Source organism: Struthio camelus, chromosome 3, assembly GCF_040807025.1.
Source record: "Struthio camelus isolate bStrCam1 chromosome 3, bStrCam1.hap1, whole genome shotgun sequence".
NCBI classification, from domain to species: domain Eukaryota; kingdom Metazoa; phylum Chordata; class Aves; order Struthioniformes; family Struthionidae; genus Struthio; species Struthio camelus.
Window position 1 is genome coordinate 15456655 of NC_090944.1, and position 21191 is coordinate 15477845.

The 21191-nt window shown below is 46.1% G+C and overlaps 1 protein-coding gene across 4 annotated transcripts in view; it reads right to left on the minus strand.

The window, feature by feature from the left end:
* The window catches only part of EVA1A (eva-1 homolog A, regulator of programmed cell death), a 210796-nt gene extending 191790 nt beyond the window's left edge, over window positions 1-19006 (minus strand). For all 4 annotated transcript variants that reach the window (XM_068937026.1, XM_068937027.1, XM_009686340.2 and 1 more), the window contains exon 1: window positions 18697-19006. In XM_068937026.1, coding sequence (XP_068793127.1) covers window positions 18697-18796 — 100 coding nt within the window. In that variant the 5' untranslated portion in view covers window positions 18797-19006. The remainder of the gene's footprint in view (window positions 1-18696) is intronic.
* Window positions 19007-21191: the final 2185 nt, after the last annotated feature.

Consider the following 21191-nt stretch of genomic DNA (forward strand, 5'->3'; position numbering starts at 1 on the left):
GATTTACAGTTTGCTTGCCCAATACAAAGCACACTAGAGATGAACTGAAGTGAACATGGCCAGGGAGAAACCTCTCTGAAAGCAGAATCTGCTGAAAGTATCTCAGGTTGGGCCAAGAGGAAAAAGCTTTCCTATCTCAGGGGTCACTTTTGAAAACCGTGATTATTATTTTTAGCTATTTTATTTTTTAGCCCCATAACTGCTGGGGTTTTTTTCCTACTTCAGTGGGGATGAAAGGAATCACCCCAGAAAACGAGAAGCTGAGCCCAAATAAAGCATTACACTGAAAGAGTATACAATCTTGTCCCCAAAACCACAAATATTAGGATTTTTGAATCTTAACTGTTACATTTGTCAGAAAGGGGATGCCATGAAGACAACCTGCCCTACAGAACAAAGATATTTAAATTATTAGCCCCTTCCAAACAAGTGAGGTGTCTGGATTATTTCTTCTTGTAGGGCCACTGGTCCTAGAAACACAGCAGTGTACTGTCAATGCCTCGTTAACTTTTACTGGAGGCCTTCACTTACTGGCTGCCTTCTGCCCAAAACAGGCCCAAAAGGCCAAAAAAAGACAGCAGGCCTGGATGAATCCCGAACTGGGACATCACACAAACAGGTTTTTAGCTCAGAGAAACCACATGCCTCTTGCTACAGCTTTTGTTCTTCCAAGATACTATCGGCTCTCCTTCCTTCCAAATTAGGGCAACCACTATGCCAGGCCATCTGGCACATCAAAATTATCTTCAGATTTCATTATCCAACCCACTGACCCCAATGTTTTCTCCCACTGACTAATGACATTAGCCCATCACCTCCTAGTTGCAGCATTTATACCTAGTTCGTTTTGCAACGCCCAAGAAAACAAATTCCCAGGTTGAACGAACGCCATTCTGCTCGCAGAAAGAGGCACAGCAATTATAAGGATAGAAGATGGCACACACATCAAAACAACTAATGAGTGTCACTAGGCTGCAAAGTGAAAAAGTAGGCCAAAAAAATACTAATGCATTAATCTTAAGCCACTAAAGTCAAGTCTCTTCCAGGTTTGCTCCTTAGGCTTGTTACATGGATGTCCTCAGGCTGCAGAGAGTCTGAGGCAGATAAGCTTGAGTCCATGAGAGGAAAGGAAACAAAGTCCTAGAGGACTCCCTTTGCAGGGAGTATTATCTAGCAGTCCTCATGGTAAGGGAGCAATTCCAAGGCGAGCAATCCACTGTGTAAACTGTATTTGTAAGGATGCTAACGGAGGGTATCCCAGTTCCCTACCTCACTATCCTGTTAGGAAGTATCTCCACTGCATATCAGCAAAGTGCCAAGAACTAAATGTGGCACAGACAGGCTGCAAGTCAGGATGTCAGCTTCACTGCTGCCCAGCTCAGTGATTTCAAGCAGGATCTGTCTATTATAAGCTAGCTGTCTGGACAACCTATGAGTAAATGGAGGGGAACCAACAATCCTAGGGTGCCTACTCAGATACAGATGTAATGCAGGTCAGAAGAAGCATCCCCAGAAGTCAAAAGGCACATTTAGGTGAGGTGAAGGTGTCTTTGGTATAGTTAAGTGCAAAGGAATCCCACTGCTGATGGCTTGATCTGTGCTTTAGTTTCCCCATCTGCAAAATCATACTACCGGTATTTATTCTCAACAGTAAAATGTCTGTACAGCCGTGGATGATCAATTCTATGTAACTAAATTACTCCATGTGGCCAGGCAAGACTCAGACAGATGATGACCCAGGAGAATAACTTTCCACCTGTGTCCACTGATTTCCTCCATGCTCTGCATCTTTCTAAATATACCATCAGATAGGGAATTTCCCCGCTTCTCCCTCCGAAGATTTCTTTCGTGAAAAGCGTGCCTTCCGTATTCCTAATGTCTAAGAAAGCTCCTGACCCTCTTCCCCTCGCTGTATGTTCCATGGGGGCTGGAGCACAGCTGAGCTTTGCTATCACAAGAGCCAGGCCCCATTAATATGATAGCTTCTCTACAATGCAAATTAGGCTCATTGTTACCAATGGAAATGAAAGCCCTAAATGGAAAGTTATTGCCCCTTGAAAGCCATTCCTTCAAGAGCAGAAAAGGGTTTTGACCTCACTCTCGCCTCAACACCACCAGGCCAAGCATTCAGGGAAAAGCACAGGGCTTCCTCCACATCTGTCAGCGTTGCGATTAAACCAACAGCACAGGGTTGGGATGGAGGCAGCTCTGATATCCTCCAGAAAACCGTGCTAGGAAACAGGCTACACAGGCCCTGAAACATGGAGTTAAACATCTAGCCAGCCTCCATCCTGCTCCACCGTTTTCTAGGTTGGGCCCCTTGGACCAGCACACCCCAATGTCTATACACTCTAGAGCTGCATCCTTGTATATTCTCAACACCGAAAGGCTGAGAGGGGCCTTAAAATGCAATTTGGCATCCAACAGGCATGGATACTTGGGGAACATCTCACATGGAGCGCTAACAGCATCCTGCAGCCCTCCCTAACCCCACAGCAGAAAAGTAGCTTTTAAATGAACAGAAGATCATTGCACGGACGGACTGGTCTCAGGTTAAAGCCAATTCTGAAATCTCTTATGCTCCAGATGTGCTGGGCTGATTTGCCCCTTTGGAAGGCAACGTGTAAAATCTGGATCAAGCAAACACTGGCCTGGGGAGCAGAAGGGATGGGGCTGGAAACAGCCCCAGTGGTAAAGAAAGGGGTGGAAGTGTTTCATTCCCTGCCACCTCTGCAAGGGAGGCACAGAGACACTGGAGGGGGTCATGCCAAAGCCCTCTGTCATCAAGCCAGGCTGAAAGAAAATCCTCCCGTCAGCCGCAGCTGCAACCTCATCCCTCTTCAGCTCTGCTGCCTGGCACAGGCGGGCAGCCACCATAGGTCTGACAGGCTAGCAACTTGCTGAAACAGTGTTTTAACAAGAAGATTTGCTGGCAAGCATTGCAGATGTGAGTAAAACCTCTGTATACTCCTTTTGAGGTTACCTCGATGTTTGGAGATCGGAAGGGTAAATGAAGGAATCCTTTCCAGGAGTAACTTCGTCCAACTAATCACAAACAGAATCAGGTAAAAAAACTCTTCTGAAAGTAGCAGACAGACCTATACCAACTTAAGACTAGAGAAAAGATATAGATATGCACGCACACATACATTGTATGTGTATACACCCGTACACATTCGCAACTGCAGCTGGGAGTTTGGAAGAGCCAGCTATAACCCTGCTATTAAAAAACGACCCAGCTTCAGTTTAGGGCACACCACCATAGGTGACCGAGTTGCCCCTGCTTGGCAAACTGCCTGCCCCCTCCCGCACGAGCTGTGGGGGCAGCACGTCGCTGGCACAAGCCTTCCCATTCACAGCCTTTCCCCAGCCAAAAGCACAAGTTGTTTTGTGCTGCACAGAAACCTCCCTGCAAGGGAAATAAGAAGGTTCAGACCTATCAAGCTGCATCCCTAAATTTTTTATTCTCCTACCAATGACTTTAGCACTCAGTGTCCATGAGAGGGGAAAGGCTTGTGCTATCAATCATGCTTCACTTAACCTTTCTGTATCAGAAAGTCTTCAGAGAGGCAACACTATTAAGGGGGTAGTACAAGCCCCCAGCCCCAAAACAATTTGGAAGTCATCACAATTGGGGTAAGTACAGGAGCTGGGCTCTAAAATACCTCCAAGGAGTCAAGCTACAGTACAAAACAGTCTCAGGAGACTTGTAATCAAAAGGGTCAAGCAGGGAAACAGAGGTGCAGAGACACTAAAGGCTCAGTCCTACAGGCACCAAGCTCTTGTGGTGACTCCAGTGCTGTGTAGGTGGCACACGCAGGAGGCCTGCCACAGTCTCTTTAATCACAGGCTCCCCTCACAGTCGAACCAGGCCCGGGGCTACTGCCCTCCCCAGCCTTGAGAAGACTCAAGGGTTGCACCTCCAGTTTGCTTGATGATATTACATTCTGGCGAAAGTCATTTCTTTTCCATGTGCCTCATTCTCCCCATGAGTATAAAGGATGGAAGCCTTTGGAAAAGGCACTGAGCGAAATTCAGGGTGGGCATTAGTTATTATTTTTGACAGCACTAAAACAGCCTATAAAAAGGGTTTCTTTGTTGCTTTCTCTCTATTTTTCCCCCGAGTTGCAACTTAGGGGGGAAAAAACAGAAAACAATGTTCCACGCAAGGCCTGACTGATAGGGTGACAGAGGCTGGCTCGGCCACCGTGCTGCAGCAGTTGTGCTTTTGGGGGACTATTGTTTTTAATTTAGGAGAAAGAGGAAATGAGCAATCCCAGAAGGAAAGGATCTGAATGTTTGTTCAGACTGCACCACAAAGAAAAGATTGCTATTGTCAAGGAGCGTTTCATTGTTCTGATCTTTCTGAGAAATCTTTAAACATATCCAGAAATGTAACAAGAACATAATGCAGATCTGTTTCTCCAGCGACGTAAAACCCCTATTTACAGCCTGGCTGATGAGACAGAAACTATGGCTTAGCAGTGTTAATTATCCTGATCAAATAAATGCCATTAGCAAGAACAAGGGTTAAAAAGCCACTTCATATCCATCAGGAGGGGACATAGAGAGAAACCAACTCTCCCTCATGTGAACAGCCACACTGCTTTAAATGAAATAACCCACAGAAGTCAGGACTCCTCAAATGACTCAAGCATTAGCCTCCAGGCTAATCAATAGCAACAAATTACTACAATAACTGTAGCAGTAGTAGCACAGATAAAATACAGTCCTGACAGGCCACTACCTCCCTGCCAGCCTCATTCTTTCACTGGTGCCACTTCCCAGCACTGTCTTCAGTCTGCTCTCCCTCCCAGGCTGCTTCAAGCATGGACTTCCAGCCAGGAGTCAAGGTCCAAGCGATGCCTCCAAGATAAGTCAGAGAAACATACCCCCACAGACAGGGAAATCCTTGCCCCCTTGCAGCTCTCCTGAGGACCAGAAAATAGCTCTTAACCCAGGAAGTTGTGGGATTCTCCCCTCCTCGCATCCTTAGCATGGCTACGTCTCATGGGAGCAGCTGGAACCAGCCCAGGCTGTTTCTCTAACTCCTCAGAGCTGGGTGATCTCAGAAAGAGGAAAAATTGCAGCTAATATAGAGAGGAAAAAAATATATTTTTTAATGTATTTTTATATGTGTGTGTGTGTGTGTATATATACGTGTATACATACAAGTGTATACTGTGTATATGTATATATACATATATACACACAACACACACACACACACATACACACAAGGAGAGAGAGAGAATATTTTATAGATATAAAAATAAAAACTGGGTCCCTAAAGCCGAACATGAGGGCGTACAGAAGGGAAGCAAGCAAACGCCAGGCAACAGCAGCACTCACAACACCAGCACCGGGCGAGGGCCAACACAAGCGTGCACCAAGCATCTCTGGCAGCAGCACCCACACAGCTCAGCACTGCTCCCGAGCCAGAGCACCCCCTGAGAGCCTGCCGCACGCCCAGCCACGCTGCTCCCACACAGCACTGGCGCAAGCAGAGGCAGCTCAAGGCCCTCAGCCCCATGCTTTTATCAGCTGCCTGATAAAGCAACTTAGATGGTCCACACTCAGCAAGAGCCAGCAGCCATCACTGAGAAGGACAGAGGGAACCAACACAGGTCTTCAGTGAGGAGGTTTTTCTTTCTTTTCTCGAACAGGAAGAGTTAGCTCCCCATGTCCAGACATCAGTGAGGTTGGTATGAACACATCCTTTTTGTTTGCATCGGTTTTTTTAATCTGTAGAAGAGGGCAATGCCAAGAGGCAGAAGAGGCTCTGCTTCTGTCTCACAGGTCAAACCAGTGAAGAGGGGCTCTTAATTTCTAATGTCCTGCAACAGGTACCTTAATCAGTCTTGTACTCTGTATGAAAAATCACTTGACTTAAGTCAATGTCTCACTTTATTTAACTCATATCGAGTACAAGACATACTGGGATACCACACTGCCCAACTGACTTCCTTTCCTTCCCCCAGCAGGCTTTCCTTCAGCAGAAACAATTGCCATCAGCTCCATCACACTGATATGCAGGCGATAGGAAAATGCAGAAGATGCTGAAGTGAACAAAAGCCATTTAAAGCCTGCTGGGGTCAGAATGCGTATCTGTATGGTAGACGGGACTCTTTGCTAATCCAGCTCTGTTTCTAATGAGATTGGTTCCCATTACAGGGAAAGGATGTCCATGGCTCAATTTGCCAAGGGGAGCATTGTCATGCAGCTTAGGGAAGCAAAATAATCTTATCAGTTTGAACTTGAACCCTGTGCACCCCAATTATATGGATAGAGTTAAAAAAAAATAAGGAAAGAAATTTAAAAAAGAGAGAGAGAAAGTGATTTTCATTTATCCAGCAAGAAAAATGAACTGCCTAATACTAAGCATTCAGCTTCTTGCATCTCATGATAGACTTTTACACTCCGGCCATCAGCTAGAGGGAGGACTACTGCACTGCCAAAAAGCACCAACTGCTCTCTGCGCTTGCTAACTCCGAGGCAAATCAAAGCTAACCAGCTCCAACCACATTTACTGTGCAACTCATTGGTATAGCAGAGCCACCAATCCTGCAACATGGTCCAAGCAAAAGCCTAGGGCTGCCAGTTAGGAAAAGCAAACCAAAAAGGCAGGAAGAGTCGAAGAAGTTTTCCACCCCTTCTTTTTCCAGCACCTCTGTCTCTGCCTGCCTGTTCAACGCATCAGGTCCTCTTGGCTGCCACCGAAGAGACGCTATCTTCTTCTGGGAGCTCTGCGTCCCCCACAACCGCAGCTAAGACAAAGAGCATTTTGGCAAATAACAGCTCGCCTTTCGTCTATTCTTTCTGCTATACAATTCATTCCATCAAAGCTGTTTAGCAGAACAAAAACCAGTGCTATCCTTTATTGTGAGGCTAACAATAAACTAAACATGTGAGCACAGCGTGGGTCACAGATGTGTGTGCCTCATCATCAGCTGTGGAGCCACCTCCCTGCTCGACTCACTTTTATAAAGCTTTAACCGCTCTGAGCTGGAATACAGCTCGAGCACATAAACCGGGAAGCAAACAGCGTTAACAAGAGATGCAACCCCTATACAAAAGATACATGAAGAGACCAATGTGCTTTGGAAATAGTCAGATCCAAAGGGTTACACACAAAAATCCAGAGAGAAATTAAACTGGGCAAATCCCAATGGCTCTATTTTTAGTTATATTACCTACACAAGTAGATCTTTTTGTGCCTTTCAGAAGACATGTTTATGTCTTTTTCCCCTTATAATGAGACAGTAACAAAAACTTTTGAGGGGAAGTGTCTTCAAAACTCATTTACAAGGATCTCTTGGTGTGCGTTTCAAGAACTGACCCCAAATTTGTACTTTAAGTACTCTTATCTCATCCCAAATATAGTAACCTTCAAAGCATGACTGCTCTAAGAAAAAAACTATACAAAACTAGAGCCTTCTTGGACCTGCACTTCATGGGTTCAGAGCATATCTGCCAATAACTGAAAGCTTGCTGTGGTATCTACCTTTAATTTATTTTACATATAAAACATGGGTATAACTTTTGCCTTTCCTTAGTAATGTGCACTTGACTTTGCAACTGCGATGCGCATTTTAACCTGTGCAACTCCTTCGCACATGCATGGCACAATTTTTTTTTCCTGCCTGTTACAGCTTGAGAAAGTGGGTAAGGGCATGGGCTGCTACCAGACAAGGTTATTAAAAGCTGAACAGCTTCTGAAAATTTTATCAGGTCCCTGCTGCTTCAGATTGGGCAGTCAGTGAGAGCTCTTGAGGCTCTCAGGCAGAGAGATTAGCATCACCTGTGCAATGCAGATAATGCTGCAGCCTCCCCTTCCAGGAGGGCTAGGCAGGTAGGTACAGCCCCATTTGTAAGGCACTTGCAACAAGCAGACTAGGGTTTAAATAACATAGGGTAAATAAGGCCCTAGGGCCATACTGAACCAGGAAGATAAAACAAATGATCAAGTGTGAGGCAGCTGCCCGGTGCACTGGACAATACAGGAGTCCTAAGCGCGGGGGCGGGAGGGGGAAAGAGAGCACTGTGTGCTCATTAAAGAGTAATTCATAATGTCAGTGCCTGAAGGGCTTGATTCAAGTCGCTCAAACTACCTTAATTTTACCATTTCTTAATTTCCCAGTGCTTGATTTGCAGCTTTTGTGCTATTCTCTGCACGTAGGCAGTTCCACACAAAAGCTAAACTTTTTCAAAAGCAAAGTGCAGAATTTTGTTCCGTGGCATCTTGCGGATGTCTCCAGGGCCACAGCAGCACTGCACTCGCAGCCCCCACACAGCCCACAGACGTAAGAGAGTTTCTAAAGACAGCGGCCCAAAATTGAACCTAATCCAGCCACAGCAGCTCAAGTTACTGCCTATTAGCCTAACTGCACTAAATGTCTGTACTCTTGGCCCAGCACAGCTTCAAGGGAAAAAATGTGCCAGGCAGAAGCTTTTGCAAAATACAGCAAACACAGGAAGGAAATTCCAGGAATAGTCTCTACCATATAGCAACTTTAATATCAGCACAGGAGAGCAAGGAATAAAGCGATTGCAGCTCCCAAGTCCCAGACACAGACAGCAGGTCACTCAGGCCCGCAAACAGTGTGATACCAAAATCCCGGGGAAAAATAAGCAGAAAATCCCCCTGCCACTGTTTTTTTTTTATGTTTACCTATTGGAGTGCAAGCCCATTTTAAACTCTTGAGGCTAACACAAGACGTCAATAATATCATAGCAGCAAAACCACAAGCAGAAACAATCTGATAGCGGATCAAAATCAAACAACACAATCACACAGTGGGCCTCAGAGTAGGTGGTCTGTACAGCTCCTTTGGACAAGCAGCGCTGTCGGGTACCTGGTCTCCTGTAGGTTTAGTACAACTCATCTGAACACAGACCATTCCCACACCCTTGCAGTCCTACTGTTTTTATGGGCTACAGGGAAAGTGTCTCTGCTGGCTAGTGTCTCTGGGTTTATAAGTTTTCTCCTCTTACTATAACATTAAAAAAAGGAATTTGTTTTGCACCTTTCTTCCTCTGAGGTAAGTGATCTCGGATACTTTGCCAGGAGGTGGATCTCCCTTGCCCACCACAACTGAAGTGTCCAGACTACGCATTTACAGTACCAAGATCTTCTTCAGAGAGCACCTCGGTGCCAGCCTCTGTCCTACTTGGCCCCCAGCTACCACTGTCCAACCCTTCTTTAGCATCTTTCCCATCACTTTTGGCTTCAAAAATTCAAGCATGGTCAGCAGCAAGGTCAGCAGGAGCGAAGATCTAAGACTACTGCATTGCACATCCTCAGCCAGTATTATTTGCCATTGCCCTTCTAAACTGATTCAGCCTGAGTTGCAGATATGGGGTGCAGAGTAGCCATAAGGAAAAAGGAGTTGCATGAGAGACCGGTCTACGGTCTCTCCCCTTCACCTCACAACTCACAGCTCAGCATTGAAGATTTTAAACTAGCAGCTCCATTTCGAAAGCATGGCCACTGCTGTGTCCCATCTACTCCAAACTCTTCTGCTGTATGCTAGAGCCATCGGTTAATTCAGGAATACTTCTGAAGCTGAACTACTCGGACGGTTTGCCATGCAAGGGTCCAGCTGGAGGCAGGAGCGAATGTTGTACAGCAATACTTCACATCCAAAGGAGCCCCATCGATACTGATAGCATAGCACCTACAAGGGCACAAGGTACGTCTGAAGAGCCTAGCCACGTTCTGTTTTTACAGAGTGACTCAGAGCTGCCAAACCATCATTGCTTCTCTCCGGCATGAAAGGACACGCAGGAGTTCCAGGCAGCCAAGCATTAAGCATCCCCGAAAGAGCAGACAGGCGATCTTCAATTACTACGAATGAGCTCACATCCTCAGTTAGGGAGCTGCGATAGGCATACCTGGATCAGCCCAAACCCAGCCTGAGAGACACATCTCACCATCTTTCCCCAGGCAAAAGCAGCAGCTAGGTAACTAATAATAATAACAATCGGTAACTCAAGCTGTTCTCCTAAAAGCGTTCAAAAGTATTACTTCTGTATCAGCTTTAATCATCAAGATGAGGCGGGATCAAGTTCTGTGCTGATCTGCACCCTGCAAAGCTCTTTGCAAGTCAGCAAAGTTGCCTCACAGCTGAGCAGGATTTGGCCCTGCCTGTCTCTTGGAAAGAGCACAAAAATCCCAGACAACGGCAGTACCTCATCCCAGGGCAGCGAGGCACAGCACTGGCAAGGACACAGGGAACGCTGTAGGATTGCATCAAGACCACCCAACTAAAAATCCTCTGAACTGCTCTGAGCGTAGCATGGGCTCTGTTCTTATAGGCAGCCACACAACCTTCAAGAGATGGAAACAGACTGAATCTGTGAAGGTCTTGGTTATCTAAAAAAAAGAGGAATGGCAGGAGCACAAAATACCAGAGGCAGTTGCTTCAAATAGGATTGCACAGGGACTGGGATTGCCATCTTGGAATAGAAAGCAGAAAACTCAGTCTACACAGGCATAAACATGCCAAGGGCAAGCAGCCAATCTCAAATAAAGCAGCCAGGTAAACACTCCTGATGTTGGCCACCTAAATCACTGCTTAACCACCTGAATGCAGCATGGCTCGATTTTCAGTTCTGAACACCTAGCGCTTCAGGAGATCGGGCCATGTTTGAATAAGCATCACCTAAGGATCAACAGAAGTGCTAAGTGCAAAAATGTTGGGGTTTTTCCCCCGTAGAGACTTAATCCCTGCCCCCCCTCAGCTTAAATTACAATCTTAGCATTTAAGAATCTCGGTTTTAAAAGGATATATTTATCACCTAAGTCCTACCTTTAATTCCCCAAGCTATTTGCGTTTTATAAAAATCTGATTTCACAGAGCGTTAAATCAGGGAACAAGATTTACCTGAGGATATAAATAATTGCTTTCATTAATTCTGTGACATTTGTATCCCTAACACAACACACAGATATAGAAAGAACGCTGCAAGGACATTTTCCTAGAACAGATTGGCTGTGAAGCAGAATCTCCTGTGAACTGACAACCCAAGATATTTTAAAGCATGTAATTAAAAATACCACAGTGAATTTTTTGTTAATAATTAACAAAATCAATTAACAAAAGTAATTGTGTTACTAATTAAATAACATATTCCTGGTACCAACAGAAGTCTCCATCAGCGCGTCAGTTTCTGGGCCACAACCTTTAGTATATACACTATTTAAACTTGCTAGTTATCACACATGCATTGGGATCCTTGGGGTCTCCTGGCCTCTGATGGCATCTCCGATGGCTAAGACAGCAGGAGGAGTTGCCCATTACTGCCCTTTAGTGCTGAGGATGTCAAGAATGCGCAGCTAAACTGAGGCTGTTTAACACCACTCTGCCACGATAATAAATGCATATCAGCCCGCAGCTTTAGCAACCTCGAGCAAAACTTGGGCCCTTCTTGCTTGAGCTAGAGAGCCAGGTCTTTCTGGCTGAGCTCTTTCTTCCCTGGACCCACAGCCTGGGTAGTTTGACAACAGAGAAAGAAATTGAGCCACAGCATTTAGTAGATGGGACTAGGAATACACAAAGGCAGCAGTTCAGCCCATAAGAAAGCAGCAGTTTCACTCAGTCGTGCCAACTGAGGGCACTTTAAAGATCGCCTCCCAATACTGCCCAGAACTCGGAGTTTTTTAAGACCCTACTATTGTCTCCGGTGGATTTCGGTGCAACGTGAGTCAGGTGCATATGCATAGCTCTCCAGTGCAGCACAAAGCTTGAAGCTATTGCATATGGGGGGCTCACACAGAGGCATCACGAGACACCAGACACACCCGGAGCAACCCCACCGTTCCCTTCCTCATAGTGTTTCCTCTTCCTGGCATCCCAAATACAGACCTGCAGCTGCTTTTGCCCAGCAGTAAAAACAGCACTGCTCTTGTCACAGCACAGGACTACCAACATATGGAATCAGAAACACATGTTTCTCTTCCTGAGACTCAGTTCAGTCCCCTTAGCTGTGGGCAAAAGTAAGCACTGACCATTTTAAGAGTTACCAAGCATTGAATTCTCCCTCACAATATTATCATAACCCTTGGGAAATCCATGATCCTCTCTAGAGCAGGCCTCAGGACAAGACCACAGACACATTTGCGTCTTCGTTTAACCTGTATATTGGTGCTTGCAAAGCTTCACCCCTGCAGACAAACGGAAACAATTCTCTAAGGCACTGAAACATTCCTAGCTTCCGTGTTTCCTTTTTTTCTCCCAAGAGCACCAGAACTGGCACTTGACATCCTCCCACTGACATCCTCCTCCAACACGACTCATCTCCCTAAGGGCTTTAAACTGCTGCCCATTGACTGACAGAGAGACACAGGATATAAAACCAGCATGACTTTTACCAATAGCTTCCCCTTGACAGAACCACTCAGCTCCATCTGGCAGACCCAGCCATCCTCCCTCACTTCAGCAGACCTTTCTGATACAACTCACCAGAAGCACAGCAACAGACAGGTCTCCAGAACATGATCAAAAGCAGCCAAAACTGGCTTTTAACTGGCTTTGATGAGGTTTTAAACTTTGTCACCTCTGCAAAGGAGAATTTCTACGCCAGCACAGACCTCCTTCAACAAGCCAAATTGAGACCTACAGCTCACATGGCTGTGATGGATGTGTTGGCGCATGTAACCTCCAGCTGACAAGGAAAATACAGCCTGGGGCAATAACCTCTTCAAGCAGTAGCCGGAGGTCCATCCAACCTCATCTTTCAGAGCCCTTCACCAAGAGAAGACATGGAGGTGCTTTGGGTTTGGCGCAGTCTTTAAATGAGGTCTAAAACATGGCTGCTTGCCCTCTGCAGGCAAAAGCACAAGCCTCCTTACTGAATTACACTGCTGCACTGGAAAAGAAATCATATCTGCCCTTCTCTTGAAAATCCCCCCTTTTCAGCCCACAGCTTTCAACACATGGAAAACCTGGACCCCCCTTGACACCATTGACCCATTCAGCACTCCAAAAACCAATATGGAAGTCTGATTAAAGCCATTCAGAAGCTGTTAGCATGTAGATTTTGGTGATAATTTGGTGAATGGACTTGTCAGACAAATTGCCTTTATTATGGACTGATTAAATGCAATTAGGGAGAAAGAAGAGCCCTTGCTCTCCCAACTGCAGCCCTCATCAGCTCAAACACACACACTGAGCCAATTAGCAGGGAAGTGGCAAAAGCAGCATTCACTTGAAACCTGCCATTCTTGAACAAAAAGGATCCCTGTGCCTTCAAAGTCAGGAAGAGCCTCCAGGGAGAGCTCTGGAAAGCTACCCAGGGCTCACCTGCAGGGCCTGCATGAGATATAGCAGTATTTGTTTGGCTTGATGCCAGATCAGGCTCCCTTAGGCAAAGCACTGCTCAGATCCTGCTTGTGTCGAAAACAATGCAAAGAACACAACTATTAAAGTAGGCCCGGGGGGAGCAGCACTACTGAGACTCTCTGTCCTACAGCTTTGTGTCCTGCAGCTGGATTCTCCTCTCTCAGATAAAGCGTGAGCGCCAATAAAAGCTTCTTCCATGCTTGGAAACCTAAGTTTTTTGCATGGCTGCCCTGCAGTCTCTGTTGTCTGAAAAGGGTTCAGTTCACAGCACAGTCTTTTCTGCACTCTGGCAGTAGCGGAAGGATTTCTCTCCACTAGCATGAAACTAGTGGCAATCAAGTAGATTGGATACCACTACTGTTCTGTCCAGTATGTCTGAAACTGGCTAACGAATGGGAAAGTTATTGAGGAGAGGATCAAATCAGAACAGTCATGGCAACAGAATCACATAAACCTAATTCCCTGCAGGTATGGATCTGAAAATGAAATGGTCACCTTGGCTGGCCATAAGCATAGCAGAATTTGACAGGTGTTTACACAGCCTGATTTTTAGCTGCAGTTTATATAAAACTGGGAGAAGTGGCTGATACACCAGATGTTTGTGCTGTCACCCAGAGGGACCTCAACAGGCTAGAGAAGTGGGCCAACAGGAACCTCAAGAAGTTCAACAAAGGGAAGTCCAAAGTCCTGCCTTTGGGAAGGAACAACCCCTCACCCCAGGACAGGCTGAAGACTGACTGGCTGAAGAGCAGTTCTGCAGAGAGGGACCGGGGGGTCTTGGTGGGCAGCAAGATGCCCTTGAGCCACCAGTGCTGCAGCAAAGGAGACCAACAGCACCTCGGGCTGCATGAGGAAAAGTGTTGCCAGCAGGTGAAGGGAGGTGATCTTCTCCCTCTACTCAGCCCTGGTGAGGCCACATCGGGAGTGTTGTGTCCAGTGCTGGGCTCCCCAGTACAAGAAAGGCATGGGTTTACTGAAGTAAGTCCAAAGAAAGGCCATAAAGATCATTTAGGGATTGGAGAAAAGCTGAGAGAGCTGGGACTGTTCAGCCTTGAGAAGAGAAAGCTCAGGAGGACCTTATCAATGTGTATAAGTATCTGAAGGGAAGGTGTCAAGAGGATGGGACCAGATTCTTCTCAGTGATGCCCAGTTAGTGGACAAGAGGCAATGGGCACAAATTGAAAAACAGGAAATTGCATTTAAATATAAGAAAAAATTTTTTTACTATGAGGGTGGTCAAGCACTGGAAGAAGTTGCCCAGGCAGGCTGTAGAGTCTCCACCTTTGGAGATATTCAAAACCCAACTGGACACAGCCCCCAGGAACCTGCTCTAGTTGACCCTGCTTTGAGGAGGGGGTTGGACTAAATGATCTCCAGAGGTCCCTTCCAACCTCAACTATTCTGTGAGTCTGTAAAAGTAACCCCATGGCTAGAGCTAGAGACAGCACATAAGATATGAGCAATAGCTGTTGACTAGACTTTCAAGTCCTGCATTCTAACTCAGAACCAAATACTAATTTTCATCCCATTTTCATTAATCCAGCAACTCCAAGGAGCACGCTTTATGCTTTGTAAATGGATTACTGCCTCCCGGGGCCTACAGTTTATGCACAGGAACAATAGCTTCCTCTGGTGGGGTAGGCCATTGCTTTGTCTTGGACACCCTCCACAAATAGAGAAGGGCTAACCCAAAAGTGAAGTTGCATCAACCAGCAGGGATTTCAGATAGCTCATTGCTGGGACAGAGATTAGGGTTAAGGGTTTTACAGCTGAAGCACAGAGACTCGAAAAAGCAACCTTTTATCCCACATCCCATCACAGTCTTCCGGTTTCACCTTGAACACAAGGGGTACGTGACATACTATGACACTGATTCTTGAGCCTTCAAATAGCCCTGAGCACAAGAAACGACCACAGAACTAGATTAGACCAACACTCTGTACTGCAAGTAGCCACAGAGAAAAAGTCCAGGCCTTCTTAAGGAGAAGTGGTTGCAAAGTGCCTGGTTACTCCCCTCTCTCCCCAGCGACCTGCTTCCTCCCCCCGCCCCACACCCTCCTGCAAACATCAATGTTTAAAGAACTATTAAAGAAAACAACTTCAAAACTCTTCACATAGTTCAAATACTTCATGTAAAAGGAATTTTAATTCTTACATCTCAGATTGCACTGGTCTCCAGCACGACATGCACTCGTCATGTTCAGGTTGTGGTGTTTGAGCTGTTCAAACAGGAGGAATGGAGCCATATGGTGAGACCATGCACTCAAAGACCTGAGAGCTGACAACATGCAGATCCCTACCAGCTTCGTCTCTGCCTTGCTGTGAGTGATGCAGCCCACTGCTCTCGGCCTCTACCTCCCTTCTCACGGTGCCTCCCCGTAACCTACGTAAAAAAGAAATCTTCCTGCAGCCAAGAGGCACACACCTTGAAGACCCAGCCAGTGGGAGCGCACTGGGAGGACGTGCTAACAACCCCTGACGGTACTTCTGCTCCACTGTGGGACTGGGAGGGGTATGCAGCAGGGCTTTCAGTAAGTCTTTCTGCCAATCCTATTGCCTGGCAGCAGCGTGTAAACCAGATCAGAACTGCCTGTGATCTTATTGGCCATCACAGTCTGTTTCCTTCCAGAACTGGAGTTAAACACTCTGTCTCGCCCATCACAAAAAGGCCATGACCTATTCCTAACAGCAGATCCTCTCTGGCAGTGCTGACTCAAAACAAGCTGAGAAGCCAGTAAAGCTTTGCTGCTAAGCAAGGTCTATAGGATTGGGTTTTAAAAAAATCATTTTCCTCTGAAGAGTTGCCTCCTGAAAAGAGTACTGCCATTTGCCACCTGGAAAAGCCCTCACATCCCAATGAGTTCTGGCATCTCCCTCCAACATGTCAGCAGCAGTCGAATTGCTACAGAAGCCTCTCACGGGACCATGTCGGGCCTCACATTCCGCAGCAGCAACAATCGATAGAAATCTGTTCATCTCCTTGAGCTGCAGACAACTCATGTTTCAGATGCACCACTGCTAGGTAGGATGGCATATAGTGGGGCTATAGGGGCTCCCCAAAGATGTTCCTCTGCTGAATTCCAGACATGCCAGAGAGGAACCATAGAAAAAAGTCAATAAATGGCTAGAGACCATTATGGTCAAATTATGCTAAAAGACTACCCCTCCCTTCCATTCCTTATAGCAGTTGACAATCCATATATAGGAGTAACAAAATAGTAACAAAAGAGCCACCCCATTAGGCAAGAGGGGTTATCTGGGCCCCTGCTCCTTGGCAGAAGCCCAGGGTGCGTGCTTTTCAAGCGCTGGCGAGAGACCAGCGGGGCTGCACCACCACTGCTGGGTGAGCTGTTAGCACTGATCTTTGCTAAACGTTTTGGGGAAGCATAAGGTGTGATCAGGAAAACACTGTACCTTTTCCTACCCTCTCTCATCTGTGGCTACCCAGCTCCTGAACTTACAGAACAGTATTAGAGACACTATACACAAGTTACTGCCCTTTCCTGCCCCAAATCACGTTTCCTGTCCCACAACGTACAGTCCAACATGACTGGTGACATTTGCCAAGCCTGCTATTATGAAGCATAGCTTGGATCTGATAGAAGACACCAACAGTTGTGGAAACACAAGGGAGGTTGTGCTGTTGGGATTACAGACCATGCTTCAGAGAACAACCTTACCACAGACGTAGCTTTTAAGCTACCTCTCCTCTCCCAAAGTGTGACAGTACAGTTGAACAGTGCAGACAATAATTATTTTGTTATCAGCAACTTTCCTATCCTTTTTTTTTTTAATTGACAGCATTCCCCTCCCTGCCCATCCATGCCAGCATCACCAAAGCCTATTGAATTTTCTTCCATTCCTCTGACTATGCGCCGCACTCGCACGTAAACACACAGTGCGGCAGTACTCTTGCTCTGGGACACTTTTGTAAATTTTAACACTTACCAACTGGGTTGGCTGGGATGCATTGTATCTGTATTTTAGAAGGACCAGTACTTTCCACATTGCAGCTTTTCCCACTGACTTGCCCACTCCCTGCACCTATTCTGCATTAACTTGTTGCAAGGAGGAGCAATGAGAGAAAGCTCACTGCAAAGAAAGCATGAGATGAAAACCCACTATAAACAGGGAAGTGCCACAGTCCTTCCCATTCAGAGGCAGATCTGCCTTGAATGGCAGCCCCCAGGACTGATCTGCCTGCAAAGAAGACTGAATCACAGGCAAGTCAGCCCCCTTCAACTCACATTAAGCAAAAGAGTTCAAGCTACTGTATGCATCCTCCCCTCCACCACATGCTCCTCCTTTCTAACACAAATCTCTCAGTGGCACACAGGCACATGCACTCCCCTCAGAAGCAAGCAGCAGTGCTGTGATGTGTTGAAACCAGAGTCCTGTGAGATTCAGCTCTTGCTAATGACACTTTTTCATCAGCAAACTATAATTGGCAGCTGTTGTACACTACAGCGCTTTGCAACACTCATCTAAAGCACATGCCAGACTAGATCTTCACACTAAGATACAAAATTAGAGCAGATATCCCAAATAGCTCACTAGCTATTCCTGAGCAAACTAATCATGCCTACTCCACTGCAAAATGAGATGTAGTATATTTGCCCTGACCCATATGCACGTCCACAAAGGAAAAAAGTAGAAAGCTAAGTTTAAAGTGACTGATACAACTGTATATAATTGTAAAACTTAAATGGAATTTCACACCATCAAAGTGCAGGGTATTTAACTACTGTGCACATCTCAAAGCAAGAGCTATGAGCATTTTTAGTTTCACATTTTACAACATCTTCAGAAATGAGACTTTTTTTTCTCCCGGTTTAAGCAAATCTAGGCTCAGAATATGATTCACTCTTAGCGTGTAACATCTTTATTTGAGCTCAGGGGACTTTTGAAACAATCAGGCGCTATGTGTTAAGAGTAGAGCAATCTGGCCCATTACAAAATACTCCGATCTTGCTATGTTAGCTTTCACTTATATCCTGGACCTTCCCAGTCTCCTAACCTAGCAGAGAAACACAGCACAAAACTGCTATAAACTTACATAAGTTAACATTACTCCCTTCCTTATTCCCAGTTATTCAGACCCAACTCTGATGAAATAGTTCTGTAAGGATTATGGAGAAAGTCTTTTAACATGCTCAAAATCCTTTATGGAAGATCCTTTTCATCAGATTATTTTCATCAGATTATTTTAAAAGAATTAAAATTGCTCCCTGCAGAACTGTCCCAGACCTGCTCACATTCACTTTCCTTGAGTTGTTCCTGAACAGTCTGTATTAAGAGCTCCCATCTATAAGCAGCAGTCAAACATATGAAAGGATCAGCACTTTGCTCCTACCTGAGAAGTCTGCAGAAGTCTTAGCAAAGCTGCTGAAAACTGTCAAGCACATTAGTCCTACGAGAAAGGTAGAGGTGGGAGACACATCTGGGCAGTGCATCCTTAAATATCCTCACGGCTTGTTTTCTTTCAGGGAGAAGGAAAGCAGTTTCTGCCCAAATTCGATACTCATTGCCTGGAGAAAACTGTTAGTCACATTGCTTGAAAGGATCACAGGGACCAGCCAGGAAGGAAAAGCATTCAGTGCACGCATACAAACGCTCACACACACAGGCACACATCCCTGGGAGTGAATGAATCTGGACTGAGTGAGGCTGACGAATGAGACAGACCTACCTGAGCCTTGGCGGAGGTCCCAGGGTCCTAAAAGCCATCGCTTCACCAAATTTGCTCCAGACTACAATGTGCAGCTGTCCAGCAGCAGTGCGGCAGGCCATATTAGGTGCAAGGAGTTAAGAGAGGGCTAGCGTTCGGGTGCCCTGAGGGAGCTAGTTTGGAGAAGCCTAGTTGCTATTATTTTAAACACCCTGGGATCTTGTCTCTCTGGTGCAGACAAACAGAAGGGTGGGCAGTATTTTCAAAGGAGGGAGCCCAAAACAAAGCACCTAAATTCACAAGAATTTTTTGAGTGACAGGCACGTGCAGCTGCTGCTGAAATCGTGGGAGAAGAGATGTTCTGCTAGACTGGTGACAGGACAATTCTTCAGATATTTCCAGCCTTGATCCTGCAATAGAGGAGATTTTGCAAGGGCCCAGGAATCAAACTCTCCTAGATCTGATTGAGGGACGGGGGCTGGTCTCGGCCCACAAAATCCTCCTCCTCCCTTCCGACAGAAACCATACAAACCAGGCTCCCCTCTATCCCACTGGACACCTCTCCCTTCCATCCAGCTCAATAGAGGAGGATTTTCACAGAGTTCATAACCTGCAGTGTTCAAACCCAAAATCTGTTTCCTTCCACAGCAGTTGCTTTAACCTCCAACTAGTTAACCTCCAACTAGCACAGCCTTAGCAACTGGCACAGCCTTAGGTGCTAACTCAAGCTCTGCTCACCCTGCAGAGTTAAAAGAGGGCTCCAACTCGGCTGGAAGTACATCCAGGACTTCATCCTGCCTCATTTCCATCTGCATCCTGGCAGCATCAAACCAGCAATGCTGTCTTGAAAAAGCTCAGTTGATCTCTGGAGACATGGAGGTGGACTGGACTGTGTCATGAGGACTTGCAGGTGGACCCCGATCTCCCTGGGTGCAGCAGGGAGATCTTGGGCTTTGTTCTTCAAAAGCTCTCAGAGATCAGCATTAGTTCCAGCCCAAACATAGGTTTTGTGTGTAAATAATGGACACAACCAATATATCTGGCTAGAGCAGAGGCTGACTGATAGTATAGATACGGGGAGGGTAGTTTTGATATATAAAGCCAACACGAGCAGTTTAGCTGTCTCTGTATAACTCATATACAAGCACTGTTCAAGCGTGGGGCTGCCAGGGATGGACAGATGGAGCCAGGCACATATAGAGCTGTTGAACAAAGTTGCAGCTTCTATCTTGCAAAAATAACCTCAGTAGGAACACCCAAGTGAAAAGCACAACTGGTTTATATTCCTCTGTCCTGTTCATCCACACAGAATTAACCCAAACTTCCCCAAAACATTCACCTTAGAGCTGAGAATAAGCATAAGTGACATCATCCCAAAAGGCTCTATTTTTCAGAGCTGTGTGCACTTGTAAAGAGGTTCTTATGTTGAAATTTCTTCCAATGTTTCAACCGATCTCAGACCAAAATCAGACTGGCTGTCAGATTATACATGAAAGGCGTTTTCAAGAGCACTGCCATGAATACTGCGTTCATCATTTCCACCAGAGATCCATTCTGGCCCACACTGTAAAAAGTTGGCTCAAGAGCATCCGAACAAGAGTGTTCGGACCCCCTTTGCTTTCTGTCCATACTGCCACCCACCTCTGCCACCCTTGCTCAAGTTTCACCAGCCACAATGAGGATGAGCATAGCAGGGGCTATCATGTGTTTAAGCTTGAATCCTGTCCATACCCCATCCACTCAGGCCACGTGAAGAAGGGGCTGCTCCAGTCTAAAGTGCACCTAAGTGACCCTCCTTACCACAAACTGCTCTTCACATGCTGAGAACCTACACTGAAGGTGTAGATGAGTTGGCTCCCAAGGAAGGTGGTGGTCCTGTGTTGACATGACAGCACAGACACACTCTGTGGTCCAGTAGGCTCAAGGTGATCAGGTCCCCGTTCCTGCTCTCCACAGACAACCCTGCCACCTTGCCTTTCTATGGAGGGCTGCTCAAGCAAGATCAAAGATCGGGAACATCTATGACTCCCTCTACTCGTTATTTCTCCCGAAACTTTAATCTCACATGCCAGACCTCTCTGACCCAGAGTCTCCAGGGATGACTTGATTTTTAAAGAGAAAAGATCAGGACACTCAGCTCCTAGCATCTACATATAATTTCTGTATCACCTAGATCCTCT